The following is a 22,892-nucleotide window of genomic DNA, read 5'->3' on the forward strand; positions in this document are numbered from 1 at the left end:
ACATCCAGTCATTTTTATCAGAAATGTATGAGTAGCTATTAATTTTCCCACTCTCTGTTGCCGTGCTGTACTGCTTTTATTTCTTTTCATGTATTTACAAACTCTATCTTTAAAATATTTTTGTGCAGCTTTGAGTTTTTAGTACTAAAGCTGCAGTTATAATCATTATGCCTTCATCAGGGATAACATCTGTAGTGTCTCTGACGGAAACTGACATTCCACTGAATCACAGAACGCTGATTTAATTTGGAGCCTCACTGCCCCGTTTACAGCTGCTGTGGTCGCCCAGTGTGAATCTTTTCAGGGCTGCCCTCTTCCCAGCAGACAAGTCAGGGGGGAGCCTCCCCCTTGCTCTGCTCCCAGAAGCGCAGGGCGTGAGGAAGATCACTCCACCCTCACTGTTAACACAAGGAAAGCTTCATTTTTACAGTGCTAAAGGTCAGGGCGGGATCCAAGCAAACGCTTCGTTTTTCCCCACAGGGTAGGGATGATCTGAGGGATATTTCAGCACTGCTGTTGGCTGCTGCAGGAGAGGACCTGCAGCTGCTATAGCTGGGTTTTATTGCAGATAAAGACACAGCTGCAGCAGGAGAGAGGCAGGAGACGACTGGCAGAGAGGGGCAGAAGTTGCTCTAGGAGATTTTCTCGCTCATCGCTGTTCGCACCTTCACTGCACAGCACTAAACTTTCCTCTGACCGAAACTTTGCTTCCTGGACTGTTACTGGAAAGCAGAAGCATGGAGAATTTGTTCACACTTCTGTTGGAGACAGCAAATTTCTCCTTTTAATCCTGAGTGTTATTTACAGATTAAAAACTCCAGTATTAAACAATATTATTTTTGCTAGTGAGAGAGAAAAAATGGATGCCTTCAGAGCACCTGAAAATGAGTCGCTGTTGTCCAGTGCCTCTGGTCCTGCCAGGTGGGATCCCTTCCGTCGTCCCTTGGACTCCATCCAGCCCTGGCACTTCAGGCTTCTGGCAGCAGTAATGTTGGCGGTGACCTCCCTGTCGCTTGCTGAGAACCTGGCTGTAATCCTGGTAACTTTTAAGTTCAAGCAATTGAGACAGCCTGTCAATTATGTTATAGTCAATTTGTCTGTGGCTGATTTCCTGGTCTCGCTGACTGGTGGCACCATCAGCTTTTTAACCAATCTAAAAGGTTATTTTTATATGGGATACTGGGCTTGTGTACTGGAAGGATTTGCTGTCACATTTTTTGGTAAGCTTGATTTTGTTTGTAGTTGTATGTTCTTTTCCTTCAACTTCCTTCAATGTATTCTACTAGCTATCCTGCACTTCCCGTCACTGACTTTGCATGCCTTTGAATTCACTGGTTCTTTCCCTAGTTACATATATTCTGTAGTGGATCTCATGTGTGAGTGAATAACATATATCTTCTCTGTCATATTTCAGTGGCTTGTTGCATGTATACCGATCATTGAATATGTTCAATATAATGAGAAAAAGCTTGCTAATAGAATAACAGCAGTGTGGGGGTTTTTGTAAAACAATGTCGGGAGAAAATTCACTATGTGTAACTATTTTCAAGGCTTTTATTTAGATGTGTGCATATATGGATAAATAAGAGAGAGAAAAAGAGTGAGTGGCTGCTCTTAAACTGTGGAAAAAATCAGGGCACAGAAACATCTTACGTTAGCTACACTCCAGTGGTTCTGAGGGACGGTGACACACCCGTAACAGTCACCCCTCACACCTACTTCTTTTTGTGGTTCTTCTTCTTGGCTTTGTTGTACTAACTGCACAAAAAGTATTAGAAGTACTCTAAAAGGGAAAATCCTCACCACATAGTTCCCTGTGTAAATACACCTCTGACGAATAAATGTGAAATTAGTTTGAAACGGGACATCTACCTACTTGAGACGATAGACATTCATTCCTGCCTCCCTGTTCCTGTTTCTGAAGCTGCATAGTAAAGACAGCCTTCTAACTCTTGTCACTGCTCTAAATCAAACACAGCCTGAAAAGGGGTCCCGCAGTTGCTCTCAGCCTGGTTAAGCTACACAGAGGGAATGCTGGTGAGGGACAATGCTACTAAATCAGTTTGTGGCATGTAAGCCATGTCCCATGGAGAAGGATCAGGCTGTTTCAAGATTTTGGTGGCCAACCAGGTGCTATGTGCCTAATAAACTGATAATTTGATGTTGTGGGCAGCTGTCTGTAGGTTAGAGTTTTATGACAGTCTGAAATATGACATTTCTTGCAAAGATAGCATTTTCAAGATGTATCTTAATTTGTTAATTTTGAAGCTACACATAATTTGCAGCTTTTCAGCATAGAACCGAATGAAAAAAAGAAGTCATCGTCAGTTAAATGGCCCGATTAGCTGCTTGGTTTTGTAGTCATTATACTGTAGACTGAGAAACGAGACAAATATGAAAATCTTGTGCTCTTCTAATAAATATTAGTATAATGCGCATAAATTGCACATCCTTTCACAACTTGGGTGGATGGAAAAGGTGCCGGATATGGTCGGTGTCAAACACTGGAACAGGTTGCCCAGAGTGGTAGTAGAGTCTCCATCTGTGGAGATACTTAAAACCCAGCTGGACTTGGTCCTGGACAACCTGCCGTATGGACTGTGCTTGAGTGTGTTGAACTAGTTGACCTCTAGAGATGCCTTTCAACCTAAACAATGCTGTGATTGTCTGATGTGGGATGGTGTTTGCTTTTCAGTGAATCTGCCCAATTTTTGATGCTGACTGTGTTTTCTTACTATAGGCATTGTTGCTCTCTGGTCTCTTGCTCTGTTGGCTTTTGAGCGGTACATTGTGATCTGCCGCCCATTGGGAAACATGCGCTTGAGGGGGAAGCATGCAGCCCTAGGTATTGCCTTTGTGTGGACCTTTTCCTTCATTTGGACCATTCCACCAACAATGGGTTGGAGCAGTTACACCACCAGTAAGATTGGAACTACTTGTGAGCCTAACTGGTAAGGCCACTCTTGCAGAGTATGGTAAAGAGATGAAACTTGCAGCTCAGGACGTCTCAGGGGCAGGAATTTAAAGGAAAGGTTTAAAGATGATGTACATCTCTGCAAAAATGGATGTAAAGAAAGTTGTAACAAAACTGAGCAAAATTTGCCAAGAACAGATTAAAAAAAAAATTCTAAAGGGAGGAGCTTTCATCTCTAATGAAAATAACCATCCTATATCTTGTGCTTTTTGTCAGGATTCAAAGAGGACAAAGAGACAGATTTTTCACAAGACTGGACAAAGCCCTGAGCAACCTGGTCTGACCCCATAGCTGACTCCACGTTGAGCAGGAGGTTGGACTACATGTCCCTTCCCACCTGAACTGGCCCACTGTGCCTATGATCCTGTGGTCACAGGATCCTGTCCTAGCCCACGGCCAGGAAGATGGCCCCAGGGCTCTGTCTGGTGATATGACTGAAGTTGTGAAGGGGCACTTTGAATAAAAACAGTTGACAAAAATACTAGTGACAGCTTTGAAGAGGAAAATTAATACTTCAAAAAAATAATAAACACGTATTAGTAATACATACACAATGTATTTTGTGTTTTATACAGGTACTCAGGAGCTTATACTGACCATACGTACATTATTGCATTCTTCACCACCTGTTTTATAGTGCCGTTATTGGTGATTTTGGTATCCTATGGAAAACTGATGCGGAAGCTAAGAAAGGTAAGAAGAAGCACTCATACGCAAACTTTTTAAATGTGTATGTATGCAAACATTTGGAATTTTTGTGTTTGTTCGATTTTCTATAAAGATCAGACATAAGAAGATCAAGTTTCCAGGCAGCAAATGCACTCAGTTATCATCCCTTATTTTATAATTATCCATACACACAGAAACTCATGCTATGGTTAGAAATTACTTTTCAAAGTGTGCAGTTTGAATCACTTATCAATACATCTCATTAACCAAACATCATACAAATGAAAGAATGTCTGCCTCATAAATAAAGAAACTGAATGACCCAGTATTGGTTTATTTACAATTGTACTTCAATTCAGTGATGTTTTTTAAGACTCAAACCAGGTAAACTCTATAAAACTTACATGCAAAATAAGATGTAGCATTTGTAAATAATGTAATGCTGTTTAGTAAATAAAATATTAGATTGTCCAGGAAAATTTAAAAGACTTGAGAAATGCTTTTGAATTTTATTTAATGATTATGTTGACCTGATCCAAAAGAGAATCTGCAAAAAGTGAAAAGGAAGACAACAATAAAATAGGAAAATTGCTATTTGGGACAGGATTTTGGCACAATATTGTTATTTCTATTTACTGCAAAGCTGCCTTGTCTTACTGCTTCAGTAATAAATTCAGTAAATTTCTTCAATTTACTGATGTTTTTAAAGTATTTGGGATAGTCAAATGCTTGTATTTATTCTGAGTGTTGTTCTCTCTAGGTAAAACAAAACAGAAGGGAAATGCAAAAAATATTTCATTTTTTGCAGGTGACATTGTGATTCCTCTAAATGTATTTTTCTTGATTTCCTCCAGGGTGCTTTTAGGGGAGAGAAGGTTAAATGGCTGGGAGAACTTGATTTCAGTATTAAACACAAGACGCTTCCCAAGTCGAACTGCAGCACGGGTGCATTGTGCGCACAGTGCTGGTGGTGAGGCAGCACAGTGTCTGTTGGTGCGAGGGTGGGGGGCGTGGATTACAAGATATGGAGATGCGTGAAGAAACTCATTGTTGATGACTCAGACTCTCCTAAGACAACTTGTAAAACTATGATTCTGTTATTCTGAATATCCAGAACTTCTATTAGTATTTTATTTTTCCCTGCCCTAACCTACCTGCAGAGGAAAAGGAATGAAGAGAGCGAGCGGGGGGCCAGACCTCCCTGCTGCTGCTGCAGCCCTCTCACTGCTGCCCGGGAGGGCCACGCACTCCGTAGGCAAGGAGCTCTGCCGCTTGCCTTGGGAGCGGAGGACAGCCACCCCAGAGCAGCCGCCCCGCGGGGCTCCCGCTCCTGCCCGGGGCACCCCTGGTGAGGGTGCGCAGGGGGTGGCAGGTGTCCCGCCCCGCGGACTGGCGGTCACGGCACGGGCCCCGCCACGCAGGGATGGGAAAGGGCCACCTCCAGGAGGCTGTGTCCCTGGGAGGCAGAGCCCAAGGGTGGCCGGGCGTGAAAGGGAGGGACGTTAACCCGAGAGAGGGGATGTGAAGGAAACGAGACCACTCGCCAAGCACCCGGCACTGTGATGGGTCTGCCAGAGCAGTGGCTAATGTGCTGCTCGGAGGCTTCAGGGGGTGCGCAGAAAGGGCCATTTCCTTCCCTTGCAGCCACTTAAGAGGCTGCAAGTTAAAAACAAAGCAGGTGAGATGAGGAACAAGGGAGGCAATGAAGGAAAATATCACCATCGGTCATAGCAGAAACCAATGAATGGTCCATCTTGCCATCCGGGTCAGGTCAGGATGTCTTCTGGAAGACGGATCTGTGCCATGTAGTGGGTCCCAGCATTGGCCTGGAGCCACTGTGGTGGGACCTTGCTAGGCTGTCTTTCTCACCCCTCTCTCCACTATCCGGAAAGAATAGCAGTAATATTAAAAGAAATCACACTTCTCGGTAAGTTGTGTGTTTCACACTCCCCTTGCAGCTCAGTGAGCTGGCAGACCACGCAGCCAGGAAACGCTGGGGCGGCCTCAGGGCACCTCATCACAAACGATTTAGCTGTAGCCGTCTGGCTTGTGCCAGTCCTTGCCTTTGGCTTTTGTTGGCTTCTACAGAGAGGTGTAACTGTCTGAGTTGGCCTCTATTACTTTTAACAGCTTAAAACAGTCTGGTGTAGAAAAGGTAACTGGCTGCAATATATTCTGTAAATTTATAATGAATTGCCATAAGGCTGTATCTCACAACTAAGCTAATTTTTAAAAATCTGACTATGGTGAACAGAGACACACCCAGGCACCAGAGCTGGGGTCTTGATGTTCCCAACCAACCCTCTTCCCGGATTTTGACTGCCATGTCCCATAGTTGCCACAGTGCGGACTTTGTCCTGAGTGGCATTGGTTTGTCTTAGTAAAGTCTGCTAGTCCCTCCCTCCCTGTGACCCCAGCTTTACAATGCCAATAGTAGCTTTCACTACAAGTGCAAAAGAAATGAAAGAAATTAATCTTTAGGAGAAGATCTAATGAACAGTTTACAATGGAGATAAATTATTATGGCAGTATTCCTTTGTTTGTCAGATAAAGCACCAGTACACGGTTCCTTATCAGTTTCGTGTTCTCAGATTTAGAGAGAAAAGAAGCTACTACCATCCACAAAAAGCCATAGCCGAGAAAAAGGCCAGGCTGATATGAGACAAAGACGAAACAGTCGAAAGCACAATCCAGGAGATTGTGTTCCTTCCCCAAGGGGACTGCACTTCTGCTGAAAGAAAGGCTGGGCTGCTCTCTATGTAGGTACAGTGTATGTGAAAAAAATGCTATAGAAATGTCATCTACTGGCAGGGCATATCTTAGCTTTGCTCAGCACCTAACACAGCCTTCGCTGATGCCTAAGAACTTGTAGGTATTATGACAATTCATTATTGTTGGTGGTGTTATATTTATAGTTTGTTAAAAAAAGGACATGAATTACAACTTTCTACAGAGGTAGGGACACCCCTCTCCCCAGGAAGTGCTTCCATACCTCTGTAAGTACTAAATACGTTAAATTAGCTGAGTGCAGTGCAAGGGTTATTAGGGAGAATGTCTCCATTCAGTTCTAACGTTATTGTGGAGAGCTAAAGGGTCATATTACACCAAAATTTCTTACTTTATTAGCATGCACTGTTGCAAGACCTGGCATCAGGTTTTTCTAGAGCCATACAGAGTTATCATTAGTTGCTTCCCACGTAAGCTAACATTACGTAACAGTGCCTTGTTTCACTAAGTCGTCAGAAACAAAACAAGGATGTTTCCCAGAAAGACATTGTTTGACATCACATAGTCTCTGTATCAACATCTCTCTCTAAGCTGCTTGCATGATCAATGAGGGGAAGAGGGGGAGCACTCCTGCTAAATGCTCCAATCCCACGTTAATTCTGGTGTCATTAGATCGTAGATGCTCTTCTGGTGAAGGCCATACAGCACCACAGTGCTTGAGAGACTCTCCTGGTTGCTGCTGCTTAGTCTGGTCTGAACTTCATCTGTGGCAAGGAGGTTGCACAGCCACAGCAGAGTGCTGTCTTTAACACCCCTATTGGACACCTAGTTGTCTGCAAAGGCCACATGAAAAAGAAAGTGCTTGAATTCAAGCTCACTGTCTGCTTATGACTCACGAAGATGACTTTCTTTTTCAGTAGTTAAGTCACGATCGTGCCTTCAGTTAAACGGTTGCAATTACTGTGGGTAGCCATAATGGCAGGGGTAGACTGGGAGTTGGCCGAAAACTTCTCAGAAGGTTAGCCAAAGCTGAATTGCTACACCCTGTGGATGTGGTGGCTAGAGGCCTGCCAGGGCTCAGGCACACCGAGAAGAGGCAGCAGGAGAGGGCTAGGGAGACCAGCTTGGTGTGAAGCCTTGGGAACAGGTTGGGGCTTGGGTGCTGGTGGGGGGGACAGGGACAGCTCAGCCTCCTTTCCTGCACCACCTCGCCTGGGGTTATTTCCCCTTTGCTGATGCCGACCGCGACAGCCACGAGCCTGTCTTTCCAAATTTCTGGTAGAGAAAAGTCTGTGGTCCAAAGGCAAGCGCTTTTACTTAAAGCCAGCCCCTGGCAGTGGCCTGAATGAGAACTTGGAAGAAATCTGAAACTGCTGAGACTTGTAAAAAGATCTCATAAGGACAATGCTGTGCTTGGGCCAGCTGGTGCAGAAGACAGTTTTGTGGGTAAGATTAAAGTGGGTTGGCTGTAAGGCTGGTTCAAAGGTGTATTTGCTTCTCATATTTGCCTTGTTATGGAATTGTGCTTTTCATTATATTTTGCTGTACACTAACTTGTTTGTCAGGACAGCAGCAAATGCATTTCACAAAAAGACCAGAAAAGGGGGAGAGAGGGATGCTGCTCCTACCAGTATAGACAAAGTGTTCTCTAGCCAGCTTTCCTGTAAGCCAAGAGGTCTGGCTTTATTAGGCTTTGTGCAGAGCCAGAGCTGCTGTAAGCCGAGGTAGCTCTGTTGAAGTTAGTGATGTATGGCAAGTTGTATTGCCCAAAAATGTAGCCCTAGTTTCTGTTTCATATTTGTAGAGGTAACGTTGTTATCAGATACTGCCAGTTGCTCATTCTGTCAGGGTCATTGTATTCTGTTATTTGGCATTCTACATAGAGGCCAAGTCTTGTCTCCTATTTGACTGAAATAATTAGGATTACTTTTCTCATAAATGGAATTTAAAGGTATTTCTGCACTGCCTTGGGGTGGCCTGCTGCAGCACCCATGAAGTTACCTGAGCTAGATTACCTTTTGTGAGGCTGGACAGCAAACCTGTGCCATCGCTTTGCTCCTCGTGACTTGGCTGAATCTAGCTTGGGGTGTCTCTACAGGCTGCAGTTGTGCCTGACTGCAATTAGATTTCTACACAGAGATTACCCTAGTAATTGCTTTTTGCTCTCACTTTGACAGTAAAAATATAAAGATACTTAAGCAAAGGAAAATTTAATAATGACGGTATACAGTAATTCATGTTCCTCAGCAGTAACACTGGCACCCTGTGTGCTGTTATGCTCAAGAAGAGCAGGTCTTTCCTTCTAGCATGGCAGATATTATTAGCCTGCTCACTAAATTCACTGGTTGGAGGCCTCGTTGTGTGTTTTCTGGAATCTTCTATCTTTTCTTTAAAGGTGTCAGATACACAAGGCAGGCTGGGAACTACCAGGAAACCTGAAAGACAAGTGACCAGAATGGTTGTTGTTATGATCATTGCCTTTCTAATCTGCTGGACGCCATACGCCGCCTTTTCTATCCTAGTCACTGCATACCCCTCCATTGAGCTGGATCCTCGTCTGGCAGCAATTCCAGCTTTCTTTTCCAAAACAGCTACTGTTTATAATCCAATTATTTATGTCTTTATGAACAAACAGGTACTGTATGCTCTCAAAGTGTCTTTAACACTCACATTTTGTTATTTTGTCTTTCTTTATAATGAATTATTTCTACCTACATGTTAGTTAACTAACACTGCAATATCCAGCATTCGGAACTAAAAAAAAAATCACTGTATATCTTACCTGCTGGAAGACAGCGTAAGCCTCTGTGCATTATTAAAATATGAAGGGTAATAATTATTAGGTTTAGATATTATAAAGGAAAATCAGCCCTTAGTGAACATCAGTTAGTTTTCTGTATGAAAATTCTATTTTCAAGACTGTCCCAGTACATTTTTATAATGCTTTAGGAATGCAACTCCAGTGAGTTGATTTTGAGGTGGGGTGGAAGTTTTCAATAGCTTGAATTTGTGTCAGGGGAAATGCTGCATTTGTGGTTGTATGTACAGGGAGAGTAGAAGCATTGCATGTGCCCATGGGACCTGGAGCTTTCTTCTCTGGAATGGGGGCAGAGGACTGGATGCAGAGAAGAAGAATTGACAAGGGGATGAACCAGAGTGATATGTGTTCACTGTGGTAACCGGCATGGTAATAAACTTGAATAGATTTATGCAATGAGTGTAGCTACTAAGAGTGGTGGCATCAAGCAGAGTACAAGCCTATAAGGGAAAAGAAGAAAAATAGTGAAGTGACTGTTGAATAAGAATTGATGAATACATTTATTTTTTCAGTCTTGCAAGGAGAGCTATTGCTTGTCTCACATCCTATGGACAGTACCCTGATCTCCCAATGCATGGCAGCTGTATGCTGGTCTTACCCTGCTCATGGATATGAACAATATGGAAACAAACCATCTTTGAATAGCTGGGTATTAGCATATGAAAGCAACTCATGAGCCTGGAGAGATGACCAATTCTGTCCATTAGATGTGGTTAGTAACAAGCAGAAGAGGAAAAATACTTTTTGGAACAAGATTTTCCAGTAGTCTGGGTCTTTTTAGAACATCATTATTTCTCAGTTTTAGAGTTCTTCATGGTGGCATAGGCAAGTATATTTTATGGGGCTATTTCTTTATATTCCCAACTGACTCATGAGAAAATTTCCAAGAGTTTTAGCTAAGACACAGACTGCTTTATAGGGATATTTTAAAATTCTTTATGTGTTTTGATTGATCTGTTTTTCAACTTTTCTAGTTCAGGAAGTGTCTGATTCAGATGTTCAGCTGCAGTGGCATAGAAACTGCAGAGTCCAACATGAACCCGACTTCAGAGAGAGCAATGCTAACCCAGGACAAAAGAGGCAGTGAGATGTCCACCATGGCAGTACGTAGCACGGTTTCTAAGAGGAAAACTGGAGATGAACACAGAAATTGCCGATCTTTTGCTCAGTTGGCAGCTTCAGAAAACAAAATCTGTCCCATGTAGAGTGGGAGATAGGATCATTAACGCAGTGCTACAGCATATTTCCTTGTTACCATCACTTAATACAAAAAAATGCTGTCAGTGGGGACATTATGCTCCTGTGGACACTGGCTTTTGAGATTCTGGGCTCCTGAGTGCATGTAAGAGTTTCTTGGCTCTGCAGTTGCAGTCAAACACCCAGCCATAAGGTGAGTCCCTGCCTCCACTGCATTCCTCTTCCCAATCCACAGTCTGCTTGCTCCTGAAAATAACATCGGGGAGCCCAGTGTTGCTATGCTGGCACGTAACACAGTAAGGATGGGAGAGTTTTAAGCTGGTGACGGCTCCTTGGTCAGCTGGACAAAAACATGAAGTGGCACATGGCTTCAATATGGTAGTGGACAAATAAATAATATATAGCACACAGCTGACTCAATTTCAACCAAAGGAGGTTCAGGGAAGAACAGGTATGAGTGCTTTTTTGGTTTGGGTATTTTTACTAAAAAAGCAGAGAAAGCCAGAGGCTTCTGCACTTACGTCCATCCTTGATGAGAACCTCATCTGGGCCACTAAAATCTCCAGCAGCTTGGACAAGCCATCCAGACTCCCAAGCACTATTTTATTAAAACAAGCCCTATCAAGAGCTGTTCATATCCTCTCTCTGCCAATCCCTCTTTGTCAAGAAAAATCTTCTGTGCTCATGGCAACTTTTGAAGTAAATTAATTTGGACTACATGATCGTTGTCGGTCCCTTCCTACTGAACTACTCTATTAACTCAACTTCAGAAGAGGAGTTAATAGGGTATAGGAAAGTACAACTGTGCAGGAATGCTGGAGAAAGGGCCAGTAGCACAGCTTAGAGTTGTGAAGCTGAGCTTTGTGGGACAGAAGTTTTTCCTCGTATGTGCGTGGACTGTGCAGAGCTAAGATCTATCCTGTTCTTGAGACCGTGTAGCCCCAGGTGACAACTACTATTTCTGTTTCTTAACAATTACAATTTTCAGAAATCAGTGGTTAGAGAATACAAATATTATGTATGTGCTGGGCCACGTTACGTTGGAGCATGTTGGATGTCTGTATTTCCATTTGCACATTTTTCCTTTTCTCACTTCTGAGCTAGGGCATGCCTCTCCAGAAAGCATAAGCAACATCCTAGCCCAGCAGGCAACTTGCAGCAGCCAGTGGCACCACACTGCTGTTCTCCTCTGAGGAGCAGTTGTGTCTCTGGCCCTTCAGTCCTTAAATTCCTGTTTCTGCCTAAGTCACATCCTGACTACTTTTAATTGAGCTATTGATCCTGGCATAAATCATTAACTTTACACCTTTGATATCAGAAGCAAGGCGTGCAACATAAATACACTTTCTGTAAACAGTGAAAAAAGAACAGAAATTGCCAGCTTTCCATGGCTATGTTCCATCATATATTTAATTCACACAATGACATGCAGCAATATACTTAGCTTTAGCAGAATGTCACTTACGCGCATGCAAAACCAAACTAGGCCATGAGTGTAATAAAGACAGACTTCTGTTTTCAACAGCCTTTGGTGAACATCGCATGAAATGTTTCTAAGACCTGGCATATCAGATTTTGAATCCTATATAAGATCTATACTTAATTGAATGCATTTTAGAGGAAAAGGCAACGGCTGACTATATTGAAATGCTTTAGTATGGAAAACCATTATTTCTAGATAAGACATTAATACAGTGCCAGTTGAAACAAATGTTGCTCCATAGTGGTATAGAGAAGCTACACTAGCTACATACTGTACAGGCTTTAGCAATAGAAATGTGATATGGAATGACTCATCCAGGGTTCAGTTTTACTTAAAAAAATTACAGTTTCTTTACACAGAATAAAGACATTTTGTTTCTACGAGATTTTTCTTCTCTTTTTATTTTGTTAACTTACAGTTTGAAAAACTATATTGCCCTGAAAAGGAGTGACAGGCTACCTGAGGTGTCTGTGGTCAAACCTAGTCCCAGAGCAGTACCTTGCTGAGTTGGAAGTCAAGAACCATTCCTGCAGCAGATGGAGATGTTGGTGGGTCAGGGAAAGGTGACACAGAAACACAGTACAAAACATACTCTGAAACCCTGGTATCTTGCAAAGGCTGACTTCTTTACAATTGTCATGCTCCAGAGGAGAGAAAAGCTGCAGCTCCCCACCGGGGTGGAGGGACAGGCAGGGGCAGCGTGGCCCTGCAGCTGCGCCGGCCTTGCCATGCTCACATGGACTGCTTGGCCACCTGTGCCTGCTTGTGGCCCCTTGCAGCATTCACACCGATGGATGTACAGAATAATTCAGCCCCCATATTTCTGCACAGCCCTGGTTTTTGATGCATTTTGCTTTAGCTCTGTGAAGGCAATCTAAACATTGAAGCAGCAATAGCATGAGCTCTTCACTGCTCCTCCCTGTCACCCGTCTTCTCGTGGGGATGTGCTTGGGGGTCCCACCATCTGCAGCCCTCACTTCTGAAGGCAAAGTGGAGCTTGGCGGGAGGAGGAAGGGTAGCCTGCTGCGGGCAATAATGTATCTGATGTCCAAGACAAACATGTTAAAAAAGGTAACCGTGCATACCTGCTTTAGGTAACTGCTGATGATTTTGTTTTTCCATCAAATATGTAAGAATTATTCAATAAGACCTTTCTGTTAAAAGGTCCTTTATAAGCACATAGGTAAAAAGTGATCCCTTCAGCAACTTAGTTCAGCTGCCCCTTAGTTCTGTAGAGCTTTCCCTTAACACTCTAAGTGGGCAATTTCTTTGGCCCTGCTCTTTTCCCCCCTTACCCAACTTCCCATTGTTCTCATAGGACAGCTGTGAGTGCGAAGGACCTCACCGTGTTCTTTGGTTTGCATCTCATAAAAGCATGAGACAGCTCTTTGGGCCTTTTCTACAACACATGTCCTTTGCAGAAGAGAAGAAGCTAGGAAGCAATGGTGGTTGACCATGCAAGGGGTGAAGTGCACATGAAGTGCTGGCTAGCTCCTCCGGCTGGAGACCAAGCACAATGACTGCAAGGCTGGAGGGCAGGACTGACATGAAGTTGAGCTACTGGAGTGAATGAGCAAATGTGGGGAGGGCAGGATGGGTGCCTATACCATCGCTCCAGAAGAGAGAACTGCATCATGGTGAGTTTTCCTTGCCCAGTGGTAGCTGCTGCCATGCCAGACACCACAAGGCATGGACGTGGTCTCCAGCAAGGGGCAAGGTCAGGAAGAAGGCACTGCTTGACAAGTAATGCCTGGGAGCATCCAGGGGCTCCCTTTCTTTAGGCAGTCTGGTTAACTCTACCATCCTACCTTTCATGGTGCAAGCCAGTGGGTGCTGTAGGAATCTCATGTTGCTGGAATACCAGTTAACATTTCCCACAAAGGGTAGCCATGACTATGCCATCCAGGCCTCACCACCCTTTATCCTGGAGGTGTCAAGCTGTATAGCTATTTGACAATTCCCTTTGTTAGAGAAATTTAATTGCAAGACATAGCAAAGTCATTTTTAACATTTTAAAAACCTAATTTTTAATAAGCAATTTTTATACACTGTGGTCTTCCTCTTAACTCATCCTGGACTCAAAATTAATCTGAATCTTATCCTTTTTATATTTTCTGAGTAGAAGGATTGTTCAGATTCAAATGCCCTGATTTCATTTTAGAATGGTAAAATCCAATGAGGGGAGTTACTCTACAAATAACATCGTGAGCTGCACGTGAGAATTCATTGCAAGACTTCTATGGTCTTCGTGTTCCTCTCACAACATTTCATTAGGTGATTGTCTTTTACAGTATAATTTTGGTCTCAGTGGGCTTGAACTTTTGCAGTGCTCAATCTTAAACCCAAACTATGAACCTCATTCCGACAGCCACATCCTTTCGTGATTCATATTCTTTACCATTAATCCTGTGGGATCTAGAGCAGAAAAGTGAATAGATATATATGCCTCTTTATTTTAAATGTTTTGGAAATACTGTGAGATAGGAAGGGTAAGGTATTCAGTTACTATTTGTATGCACATTTTTGTGCTCATTAGTCTGTTAAAACAGTGCAGTATGATTTGAAAGCAAAAATTCTTGCATTTAAGACTCAGATTTTCTCTTTCAAGGATATGTTGACCTAGGTTAAGCACATGTAATGGTATTAGATGTATTAAATCATGAAGAATTGGCAGAAGTGTTAGTATTTAATTAAAAGCAACAGAATTATTTTATCTCCTGAGAAGGTGAGGATACATAGAGTATAGCTCTGTAGTACAAAATAAAGCATCAAAACTTAAGTAATGGCAAAGAAAAACACGGTGTAAAAATGCATGGAAACCCTTAGAAAATAGCAAGTTAAAATGATATTTGCCATCTGATAACTGGCCATATCATCTCAATACAAGTCACTCATGATGAAGTGGTACTGGTGAGCCTTTTAGACTATTTCACCACGGAGAACTTGGTTTGCATCTATAAATTAATTGAGGACACTGGTTTGTAAAGGTAGTCAAAGACAGTGTCTCTAACTAACAAAAATGGAAACACACCCACTTAATACACTAACAGCCAGTGTGAGGTTAGCCATAGGTCACATCATTACCATTGTGCATGGCGGGGTGGATAGTCTGACATCAGGCTTTGAATTACTGCATTCAAAACATTATAAGGAAGGGTATTCATAGAGGAGCTTTAGGGCAGTGCTCACATTTCAGCCACAGAGCAGACAAATAACCTTGGCTTTTTTATAAGGAAAAGGGAGAACTACAGCACAATAGGAACAAAACAGGAATCCTCAGAATGAGACAATGTAGAGGAATACACTGAAAAGTCTCCACATTAAGCCCTGCTTCCTTTTGCCTAGTCATAAGCAAGTGCTAGAAAGAGAAGGCAAGATTTTCTCCCCAGGTTAGGTGCAGGAGTCCACACTGCCTATGCACCTGCAGCACTCCTGCGACAGCCACTTGAATACCTTCATAGTCAAAAGTTCTAACGTGATTTGTTTTCTGTGCAAAAACAATTGTCATTTACGTTTTTTCCATGGGAAACAGTTTTGAGAGAACTTTCAGGACTGACTTTTAGAAAAAGATTTTTTTTTTTTTACATGTGTTTAGAAACTGCAGCGTTTTCTGTACTTTTTGGTTATTAAAGTTGGAAGATAATAAGAAAATATGGAAAAAAACCCTATTTTCCTATACATTATTAGAGGCTTCAAATTGTTGCTGTTCTCTGGATGACAATAAAGCGCTGGCAGTTTCTTTTCACAGACAAGTCTTTGTCAAGGTGTTTGTTAGTTTTTAAAATGAAAGAGAATTTTAACCACTTTCTTACCGTTTACACTTAACTGTTCTGCTGTTATTCAGATCATTAATTAAAAGTGTGACAGCAGTATTTAGACATAGAGAAGATAAAAAGTGTTTACAGACTTCACAGTCAACTCAAATTTAGAGAAGCATTGTACAGACCCAAAATGGCACCAAAGAAGACAATAGATAATTATGAAAAAGCAAATTAAAGATGTGTGAAAGATGGTAACACTTGCTCTCAGTGACTGGAGTAACAACAAATGAGGAGTAGTTGGAACAGAATTACGGAGACTCTTGCTTGTGAAGGCAAGAAACTTCTACGTGCACTGCAATAGTTATTGTGGATGTCAAAGAGGTATGGCTACAATAAAATAGAGGATACATGAGATAAGGCAACACAGCAGTAGTGGCCAGAGGGAAAAATGAGATTAGAAATAATAATAATTTCAGACATGGCCAGAATATTCATGCCAAAGTGGAACAAAGACGGTTCCCCAGTCAGAGGAGACAGTTTTGTCATTGATGATAACAGGATTGTGGGAGGAAGATAGAGTAGCAGCCATGCAAATCTCAGAAGAGATGATCAGACATACAGTTTTGGACACACAACTTTGAAAATAATTGTGAAACTTTCAGAAAAAAGAGGCTGGCTAAAACACAGGACTAGGAATGATGGAGACACTTAGAAATAAAAACTAGATTTGCATGCTGTTAGTGAGGATAGTAGAGGAATCCACAGGAGTGGAAGCAATTGCTTAGGTTATGCAGGAAAACGTGAACTGAACTTAGAGGATGGTGAGATAAGGAGAAAGTCTCATGCCCTGAGTGACTGGTCAAGAAGTTATATCATAAGGAAAACAATGTTTAGTACCATGAGATGCAGTGAAGGATGTTAGGATGGGGGATGTAATCAGTAGCACAAAACCAAGTGGGAAACGTAATCTGGAGAGCTAGGTTTGTAGATGTTAACAGACATTTGTTGAGAAGTAATTTATCAGGGTGAAACGCGTGAAAGCTTGAGAGGGGAGTGTAATCTGCGCCACAGAAGTACAACATGGTAGACGAGGCGCCACTGACTTTCAAGACTGTGAAAGACAGAAGGCGATGGTTGGAGATGGTGCAGTGCGCCCAGCAGCTTTCTGGAGAGAACCATATTTGCATTGTCAAGGGAAGTAAGCAGAGAAGCAGGAGAAATTGGGGAGGTAAAGAAACCATATGAGAGAAATAGGGATAAGCAAGCATTTATTCGTAGTCTGTTAGGAGCAGTGGGATTAGCATGAAGGTGTCAGTAGTTTATTTTCAACAGAGAAGTTAATAATTTAATTAAGTATACTGAAAAACACCTGAGCAGGATCTAAGTGACACACAAGGGTTCATCATCTAAACCTGTATTCCTAGTGTGAAGTTCTAGCTTGCGAGTTTATGGAGAAACAGTTCATGTCTAACTCCACATGCAGCTCATGGCCGAACTACCACTGTTAAGATTTGAATCGTACTCCTTTCACACTAGCCCCTCTAGCACACTTTATTAGGTTACATTTATGGTTGTCTTATATCATTTTGCCATCCTGTTAGACAAACACTCTGACATGCAGCAAGCACAGACATAAAAATGTAGGCTGCAACAGGGTGATATGAAAATTAGTGGTTCTGGACAAATAGGAAATTAATATTAGAGTCTAATTAGTCTTCATTTCATTTGGAGAAGGAATTAATTAGTCTTAATAGGACCACAGAGGCATCACAAATGTTTTCTTTCCAACAAGCAAAGCCTACCTTGAACAACAATTGATCAATCATTCTTATAAAACACAGGGTGTCAGCAATATTTCTCACTGTCCATAACACTGTTATTTTTCAGTTCCTCGCAAGTATTTTCTGTTAAGGGCCAGATTTTGTTTGGTTTATTAATATGAGTATTCCCACAACTGTGGGAAAACCATTTTCTTGAACAAGGCATTGGTTCTTGCCTTCTGCACATATGTACAAATGGTTTTGTTGTAAATGCTTACCAATTCTCCAGCATTACCATTCCCTGTCTCTAGTGAGACGCTCCCTCTATCAGGGGTTCCCATCTTTGACACAAACAAGAAATAACAGAATCAGTGGGAGTTTTCATGTTAAAATATCTTCAGTAATGCTCTTCAGGAGGAGGGTACCTTTTTTCCTGCCTGGCAGTCAGAGAGTACTTTTTAAAACACGTGAACACTTGGACGCGTTGGTAGTAGTCCAGCCAAACAATATTAGCCCTGACACAAAGTGTTATAGAGTTCCCAGAAGTTGATTGTTAAGTCTTTCAACGTAACACAATAAAAAAATCTTTAGAATTATGAGAAAAAAAAGGGGCGGGGGGTGGACTTTTTTTTTTTTAAGAGTTGCACACAGTGACTGAAGAAACACCTCTTGCATTATGTGGTAAGAGTATGGCATGAACATTTTACCATATACAAAAAGGAACTTATGTGATGGATGGTGTTAAAGATCTTAAGATTTCATGACTAAAAGGTGTGAATGCTGCCAGAGTCAATGTGCTCACACTTGATTGTGGACTAATAAACAGCCTCTTGTGCCCTTGAATTTTTGTTTTGCTGCCAAGAGTATGCCTAGAAATCACATCCCTTTTCTAAAAAATGTTTTATAGCATTATCTATGGCTTGCAAAATTAGCAACGTAACACTACACCATTCTTCTGGTTTGTGATAATTTATGACATTTTAATGATGCAACCTAGACAAAATAACTGCCCTTCCTATAAGGCTTCCATAACATTGGGGGATAATTACTTTGTGTTTTTGCTTAAAAACATCAGCAATAATCCATCAATTTACTTGTTTATAATGGAAATAGCATTTTTATTTTTTTGGAATATAAATCATGGTTGCCATAAGAGCTACTGTTGTGTTACGAAGTCATGCTGGTTCCTTTGGGATAACAGTAAGAAAGACACTGACACTCAAGGCTAGCTAAATGGTTTACTGAGTGAAAAATGGAAATTATGGAAAAGGTGATAGCAATCTTAGGACCCTTCTGATGCTGGGAATCCCAGCTGTTTCAGCATGTAACAAGTCCCTTCTTGTAGATCATGGCATGCTGCCCAGATCCTATCCATGGTGAGGTTTTCCAACCTTGTTGTTCTTCACATCTTTATGGTATCTTCCAAGTGAACAAAGTTATCTATCTTCTATCTGTACAATGCCAAGCTTTCTAGTTGAGACACGCAAGGTGTACTGAGAGCACTGCACTCTCACACATCTCCATAGGAATGAGCTCTTACAAGCAGCACATACAGGTGGTATCGTTAAGGGCAGTGTGTACTAACGACGTGGCATGTGCTCAGGTTATATAGCAGGTTACTTGTGCTAACATATGGGTCTCTACAGCCAAGGCCTATGGTCAAACTCTGCCTAGATTCTGCTTGAAATCACTATCTCCTAGTTACAATGTCTTCTGCAGTCGCCCACCACAGCTGCTCTGTATTTATAGTTGTGCCAGCACTTTCTTGGGGGGGGGGGGATCTGTTCTCAAGGCTGTATATTCTTGAGAAATAAAAACAAGTTCCTGGCTGAATTTTGTCATGGGGGAAAAGAAATATCAAAATAGCTTTCAAAATCAATTATTTCAGTAAGAGATAAAATGCTGAGGTTTAAAAATAGACTAGCCAGGCTATTTTCCATAGCCTCAAATCTAGAGGAAGAGTACATTTTAAAATGTTGTAAGATCAACTCACCTCACCACCCACTAGCAAGGAAGAAGGCGAGAGCTTAGCCACTGAGTGATGTGTTCTGTTGTCTCTGGCAACACACAACACAGCTTCTCTAGGGACTCACTACTGCTTTTTGAAGCTACAAATACCTTAATATGCAGATTTTGTTTCTCCTAAAATCACATGTAACTGCGGAGCAGTGCTAGAGGATACACTACCTGCTTAAAGTGGCAAGGCATGGAGGGGGCAGAGGTTCTTATTGAGGACCATCTCTACCAAATGTTCATCATAAGCAGGATCAGTCCAGCATCGCTCTGAAGTAGGGCAGCTGGAAATGAACCTCTAATTCATCCATTTGCATATCATGATCATCAGGTTCCTCCTTTTGCAAATATTTTTACCTTGTTTTTTGGTAAAAAATGCAATTAATCACGTCAGAGTTCCCACTTCTGAGTAATGAGACCTTGTCCTTGCCCACAGAGTCTCTATTGCCAAGGACTCTGAAAGCAAAAAGGCAACTAACAATCAAACCAAGTTTGATAAACACATTTCTCCGTGTTTCTGGTTTTAGCTGCAATATTAATTCCTGGTTTTGCTTTGTTTCCTGCTTTCTCTTCAATTCACTTCTTCTCTGGGCTCAGACCAAAACCCCCAAAATAAAACACTTCTGCTGTTCTCCTTCAGCTTGCTCTTACCTGCAGATCTGTGACCCCACTCAGAGGAGACCTTTTCTCACAACAAATACACTTATAAAGGAGGGAGGAGTTTGATGGGATCCTTCAGTGAGATGAGGTTACTTGTCTAAGTAGGTCCAGCATTCACATATGCTTTGAGTCTCCATTATATTCCTCTACCACTGTTCCAACCTGAATGTTCCCACAGATGTATGCAGGGCAGACAGGTTTGTTCACAGTCTAGCTAGAGGAATAAAATACATATTCACCGGATAAAACCTTTTCTGTTTAATTTTGACCTCACTGAAAATGATTATCCAAGAAAACAGAGTCATGAACATTAACAATAATTCTCATCTCAATTATTGAGAAATATAATTTGTAAATGATTAGTGAAGAGAAGATTCTTAGAAAATTTATGATAATGTTCTTTATTATAATACTTTGTATTATAAATTGTACTATTCTTTCTCTTTATTACATTTATATTGAAGCCTCTTTCCTTTTCTTTGTCACAAAGAGTTAAAATCTGTAAGAGAATTTAAGAGCCTTTCAGTAATTTGGCACATCAGTTTTAGCTCAGCTATTATCTAGCTGCATCAAGATATTAATGTAGTCATCTCTCTTTAGTCTCAATGAATTGCTATAAAAATGTCAAACAATTAGATTATATTGGCCAACATAGCCCTGTTTGATTGAGTACAGATGTAGGCCACGTCCCTTGAATCATACTGATGAAGAAGCAGAAAGGCTTGTAGAACTCCAGTGCAAATTTATTTCAATATATGTACCATTTAGGTTTCTAATGTCAGTACTTGCAATACTAACAACCAAAAAATGCTAAATAGGTATTTTCAGATGGAATAAAAGTCAATGTCATTCGAGACAAATACTAATGAACTCTGTTGGAGGAGGAAAAAAAAACCTATAAAAATAGCACATAGACACTGCTCCATTGCACAGATGTGACTATACCAAAGGAGCAAACTGAACATCTCTCTTACTTATGGGAATAGTACTGCTTAAATTCTGTCTCGGCCTGGACCAGAAAATATAACACATACTTTTGTGTCAGGAAAACAACCAGTGTATAAATACTTCATAGAGTTATCTGGTTACAAATGTCTCGGTGTTGGCTGCTATGCCATTTTGGAAGTCAGTAAGACTGTGGACTTCCCTTTTTCTGCATGTGTGCACCCAGTTGCATATGCAGCCCTGTCATGGAATGCACAGGAAGGTGCAAGTCCTTACAGACGAAATACCTCTCAACTGTCTGGTGTCCACACAGACCACATGTAATTAAAAGCTAAAGCTATGCTGTTATAACTTAAAAGCTGACAACAGTTTCTGTTCCATATATGATAAAAATTCAGAACATGGTTAAGTTGTTCACATTTTGTGAGAACAGACACATAACAGGCAAAGCATACTGACAGTGTATCTGTCTCCACGGCGTGGTCTTCCTCAGCTGAAGAAGTCCATTCCCACTCTAGCCTAGCAAATCTTTTCCCATGTGCATCTGAGCTACTATTTGGTCTTGAGCAGCAGTGCAGGAGAAAGCATGCTCCTGTGATGTTAGGTTATAAGATTACAGGCCAGTCATCATAAACACAAAGGCCCAGTGAGGATCAGATGAACAATGACAAGGAAGGAACTCTGGTAACCTGAATGGTGTAAGGAGTCAAGCAAGTTGCTACGCTTAGGGCTATCAAAGGAGGAAGAGAAGCCTGTTGCCCCAGGATGAAACTCACTGAGATGGGTGAAGGAGAGAAACTTCCTTCCTGTATGCCTTTCAGACTGAAGGGGGTCATTGCCTACAGCAGAATATAGGATGCAGGGGAAAAACAGTTTGGGAGTTTTAAAATCCAGTATGAGATGTTTTAAGGTGTTTATGGGAATTGATGAGACTTACGGGATGTTCAGAGGAAGGACCAAAGGTGGGGAAAAGGAGGGCTCAAGATTTATCAGGTGCAGGAAAATAGATGGGAAAGGGGCTGAAGGGGGTCAGCTGCATGTAAACAGGTTGCTAGTCAGTATGTTGTCTGACTGAGACCTGCACTTGATCAGCACAATCTATCCTATCTTCTCATTAATCCTACTTCTAACTATATTCTGTGTGGGTGTGCTCTCTGTTCTGAGTGGGCATGTGTGAACATGAGTAAACTTCCATTTGCTAAGATAAGCTGGTGAGTAGCCAGGGAGTAGGATAAGAAGTCTAAGTACCTGCAACTGGAGTAGGGCTGTGAACATCCAAGGCTTGTATGTTTGGGTGCTGGCAACTGGGGAGATTACGTACTGCATAGACTGAGAAAGACTAACTGAGCCTTGATCTGACTGGGTTCCAGGGAGAAGCTCACCAGCAGGAATATGTAGGAGACAGAGATCAGGCAAGAATATGTAATGGAATACAACAGGAAGACGCAAAATGACTTAACTAAAGTAAAATGACAGGAGAAAACATTTCCATTTAGTTTTGCAAGACATAAAAGTAGTGGCTGCTGTATACAACGAGAGTACCAGTTTACATTTCTTCGACATTGTGACTGGTGACTGATGCACTAAGCAGGGCACTAACACAGGTAGGAAAAACTCATTCTGCTTGCTTTCTCAAAAAATAATTTCATGGCACTCTACCTCAGGTGGTGATGAAGGCTGTCCAGGGCTGGGAATATGGGAAGTATTACTGTGCTGGACATGGATAACTGCCTGCATGGAAAAGATGGCACTGTTCTCTCCAAACCCTTTCTGAACTGAGTCACTGCATTTTTTTAATGTGGATATCACTGATTTGATAGGTGAGAGCTCCTGCAAGAGCCAAGACATTTTGTTCTAGCCTTTGATTAATTATTAGTCAATGATG

General features: G+C 41.7%; 1 protein-coding gene across 1 annotated transcript; it reads left to right on the forward strand.

Annotated features, from left to right (window-relative positions):
• Positions 1-859: 859 nt before the first annotated feature.
• Positions 860-10,393, forward strand: LOC140655469 (opsin-VA-like). Its single transcript, XM_072870055.1, has 5 exons — positions 860-1,220; positions 2,741-2,951; positions 3,550-3,667; positions 8,766-9,005; positions 10,163-10,393. Exons 1-5 carry the CDS (start codon positions 860-862, stop codon positions 10,391-10,393), a joined length of 1,161 nt encoding a protein of 386 aa, XP_072726156.1.
• The last annotated feature ends 12,499 nt before the right edge of the window (positions 10,394-22,892 follow it).

The sequence above is a fragment of the Ciconia boyciana genome, chromosome 8, assembly GCF_034638445.1.
Source record: "Ciconia boyciana chromosome 8, ASM3463844v1, whole genome shotgun sequence".
In the NCBI taxonomy this organism is placed as follows: Eukaryota; Metazoa; Chordata; class Aves; order Ciconiiformes; family Ciconiidae; genus Ciconia; species Ciconia boyciana.

What these genes read in the sequence shown, in the direction of transcription:
- LOC140655469 (XM_072870055.1), top strand. Translation starts at nt 860, where the DNA reads ATGGATGCCTTCAGAGCACCTGAAAATGAGTCGCTGTTGTCCAGTGCC. An exon ending in ATTTGCTGTCACATTTTTTG is followed by an intron (nt 1,221 to 2,740) that starts GTAAGCTTGATT and finishes TTCTTACTATAG; the next exon opens with GCATTGTTGCTCTCTGGTCT. An exon ending in TGATGCGGAAGCTAAGAAAG is followed by an intron (nt 3,668 to 8,765) that starts GTAAGAAGAAGC and finishes TTTTCTTTAAAG; the next exon opens with GTGTCAGATACACAAGGCAG.